The 2,360-nt window shown below is 35.8% G+C and overlaps 1 protein-coding gene across 2 annotated transcripts; it reads left to right on the top strand.

The window, feature by feature from the left end:
• The first annotated feature begins 1,085 nt into the window (after nucleotides 1–1,085).
• Nucleotides 1,086–2,360, top strand: LOC106082366 (tRNA N(3)-methylcytidine methyltransferase Mettl2). 2 transcript variants are annotated; one of them, XM_013244826.2, is made up of 2 exons: nucleotides 1,086–1,220; nucleotides 1,443–2,360. In XM_013244826.2, exons 1-2 carry the CDS (start codon nucleotides 1,117–1,119, stop codon nucleotides 2,248–2,250), a joined length of 912 nt encoding a protein of 303 aa, XP_013100280.1. In that variant the 5' UTR covers nucleotides 1,086–1,116; the 3' UTR covers nucleotides 2,251–2,360. The 2 variants fall into 2 exon arrangements, with proteins under 2 accessions (XP_013100280.1, XP_013100279.1); XM_013244825.2 differs by having other exon boundaries at nucleotides 1,134–1,380.

Genomic DNA, 2,360 nt, shown 5'->3' with positions numbered 1-2,360 from the left:
GAGTTGATGAACTAGATGTCGAAGTAAAATCTACTTGAGAAAGGACACTTAAAATGCCGAATGGGTTGTCGTCCGTCTGTTTATGTTTCTTTAATCTTTCTCGAAGTTCATTGGCTTCCAAATCATTTGGACTCACTCCAATTTCTCCATGCTGCCTCTTGTTAGCGCTTGTTTGCGCGCTCATGTTGTTGGTATTTCCAGCTTTCGAATGATTTTGAGATGTTGAAATCTCCACCTCAGCGACACCACAATCCATGTCGTGGGGTATCGAGCCAGGCATCATATATGCAAAAACTGCAATTTAGATGCCTGTTAGTTATGCGTCTTCGTAAAATTTATGATTTATTAAATTTTTTCTGAGATAAACAAAAAATATACGTCTGTCTGATTTCAGGGTTGCCGTCTATTTCTCGTGTTTACAACGAACATCATTTCGTTTGCATTAACGATTATGTTATACTCTAATTGTATAATGCGCTAATACCATGACATAATTACCAGGTAGTGTACCGTAAGCAGCTGTGTACAGTTGTAAACAGCCGACCAGGTTTGACGGTAATAAGATGTTAGACTTTTGTTTGCATTTTCTATTTCGTCATCTTCTTTCTCTCATATTCTCTGCTCATGTACGTACATGTATACACACACGCACACAATTTTTTTTTTGTATGTGTTAGCAAAACGTCGATCAGCTTGATATCAAGTTGGCGGATTGCACAATATAATTTGTGGTTGTTGTACAAATGAGACCACCTTTAATTATGCAAAATAAACACAGCCCTGAATAATGTCAAAAAAATCAAAATCTAATTTTTCCAAAAAAAAAAATAATAAATAAACTAAATTTTACAGATAAAGCAAGAATAATAGATCTTAACAATAGTGAATCGTAACATTTATGTTGGAATGTGAAAAATTTCAATTTCCAAAAAATTTCAACTATTGTAGTATGAACGAAGTGCTCTTCGCGAGAAAAAAATTGTAATCCGCTGTTTCTTGAACACTACCTGAGTTAATATGTCTAAGAGGGATTTATATTGTAAATCAATTCTAAATTAGCGTTACGATACGTCAGCAAGTAATTTGATATATTTATACTAATAAAAATTAGAAAACATGTCAGTTTTGGAGGATTCGGAAAATGATGAATCTGGTAAACGTCCAGTATTCGGGAATAGATTTTTGACCGATGAAGATGAAGTTTTTAAGCACAATGCATGGTAAATATGTTCAAACAACTCTTTTGAACTGCTTGCTTCGAAGAGCCATACATGACACTGAACACACAACCGACTTGGAACTGACACGACATCGCAAGAAGCCTGCTGGAGGTGGAAGAGTTTTAAAAAATACCTCGATTGTCTATAGCTTTAATGCTTGGTATATGCACAATTTGTACTAATAATTTAATTCCATTCTTATTTTGTTTTATGTTCCATCAGGGATAATGTGGAATGGGACGAGGAGCAGGAACAGAAAGCTCTGGAGGCTGTGCAGAAGAATTCAACCGTAACAATGCCGGATGATGATAAAATAAAGTTTAAAAGTGATGCCGACAAGTTTTGGGACTCTTTTTATGGCGTTCATCAGAACCGATTTTTTAAAGACCGTCATTGGCTTTTTACCGAATTCGCAGAATTGGCACCAAATAAGGATATACAAAAAAGTCGAAATATTTTCGAACTTGGATGCGGGGTAGGCAACACCATATTGCCGATACTAAAATATAGTACGGAGCCAAATTTAAAGGTTTTCGGTTGCGATTTCTCTTCTAAAGCGATAGAAATATTTAGAAACCATCCAGAGTTCGACACAAAAAGGTGCGAAATATTTGTAATGGATGCTACAAGCGAAGATTGGAATGTTCCATTTCAGCCGGAGACTCAAGACATAATTGTTTTGATTTTCGTACTGTCTGCTATTGAACCAGTAAAAATGAAACGAGTGGTTGAGAACTGTCATCGTTACCTTAAACCGGGTGGTTTAGTTTTGTTCCGCGACTATGGCCGCTATGATTTAGCACAGTTGCGTTTCAAGAGTGGCAAATGCTTGGAAGAAAATTTATATGTTCGCGGCGATGGAACTATGGTATATTTCTTCACGCAGGAGGAAGTGAGAAAATTATTTACAGATGCTGGATTTGCAGAGGAACAGAATGTTATAGACAGACGATTGCAAGTGAATCGGGGACGAATGCTAAAAATGTACAGAGTTTGGATACAAACTAAGTATCGAAAACGGCAAACGTGACACTGTAATAAATAAAAACTGTACATAGGTATGTCAATGTTTTGAATTAAAAAATTGGAGGAAAATATATATTTGCCATTTTCTTACACATAAAGGAATAAGAAAATTTC

Source organism: Stomoxys calcitrans, chromosome 1 (assembly GCF_963082655.1).
Source record: "Stomoxys calcitrans chromosome 1, idStoCalc2.1, whole genome shotgun sequence".
In the NCBI taxonomy this organism is placed as follows: domain Eukaryota; kingdom Metazoa; phylum Arthropoda; class Insecta; order Diptera; family Muscidae; genus Stomoxys; species Stomoxys calcitrans.
Note: the sequence above shows the minus strand (reverse complement) of the source record. Positions and strands in the feature narration are given on the sequence as shown.

Excerpts from the sequence above, each read along its gene's own strand:
- LOC106082366 (XM_013244825.2), top strand. The coding sequence starts at position 1,190 with ATGAAGATGAAGTTTTTAAGCACAATGCATGGTAAATATGTTCAAACA. Across the intron at positions 1,381-1,442 it reads GTCTATAGCTTTAATGCTTG|GGATAATGTGGAATGGGACG; the intron begins GTATATGCACAA and ends ATGTTCCATCAG.